The sequence below is a fragment of the Eimeria tenella genome, genomic scaffold (genome assembly GCF_000499545.2).
Source record: "Eimeria tenella Houghton genomic scaffold, Eth_scaff3145, whole genome shotgun sequence".
NCBI lineage: Eukaryota > Apicomplexa > Conoidasida > Eucoccidiorida > Eimeriidae > Eimeria > Eimeria tenella.
Genome location: NW_013543007.1, coordinates 2940 through 3155, shown reverse-complemented (window position 1 = coordinate 3155; position 216 = coordinate 2940). Strand labels below are relative to the sequence as shown.

At 67.6% G+C, this 216-nt stretch overlaps 1 protein-coding gene across 1 annotated transcript in view; it reads right to left on the bottom strand.

Moving 5' to 3' along the window:
• Window positions 1-207: 207 nt before the first annotated feature.
• Window positions 208-216, bottom strand: part of ETH_00038180 (uncharacterized protein) — a gene marked incomplete at both ends in the record, with an annotated part of 2923 nt that continues 2914 nt past the window's right edge. The window contains one exon of the mRNA XM_013376109.1: window positions 208-216. Within this exon, the coding sequence (XP_013231563.1) occupies window positions 208-216 (9 nt within the window).

Sequence of the window (216 nt, the reverse complement as noted above, 5' to 3'; positions counted from 1 at the left end):
GGGCCTTCGCCCGCCACCAGGGGCCCCCTGCTGCTGCGGCGGCGGCCGCGGAGGTGTGTGGGGGAGGCCTTTTTGATGGCCCCCAAGTCCGCTAGTGCTGCTGCTGGCGCTGCAGCATTTGCTGCTGCTGCCGCTGCTGCTGCTGCTGCTGCTGTCGTTGTCGTGCAGCTGCTGCTGAGCTCCTCTAAGGAGGTCAGGTGGCTGTACATCTGGCTG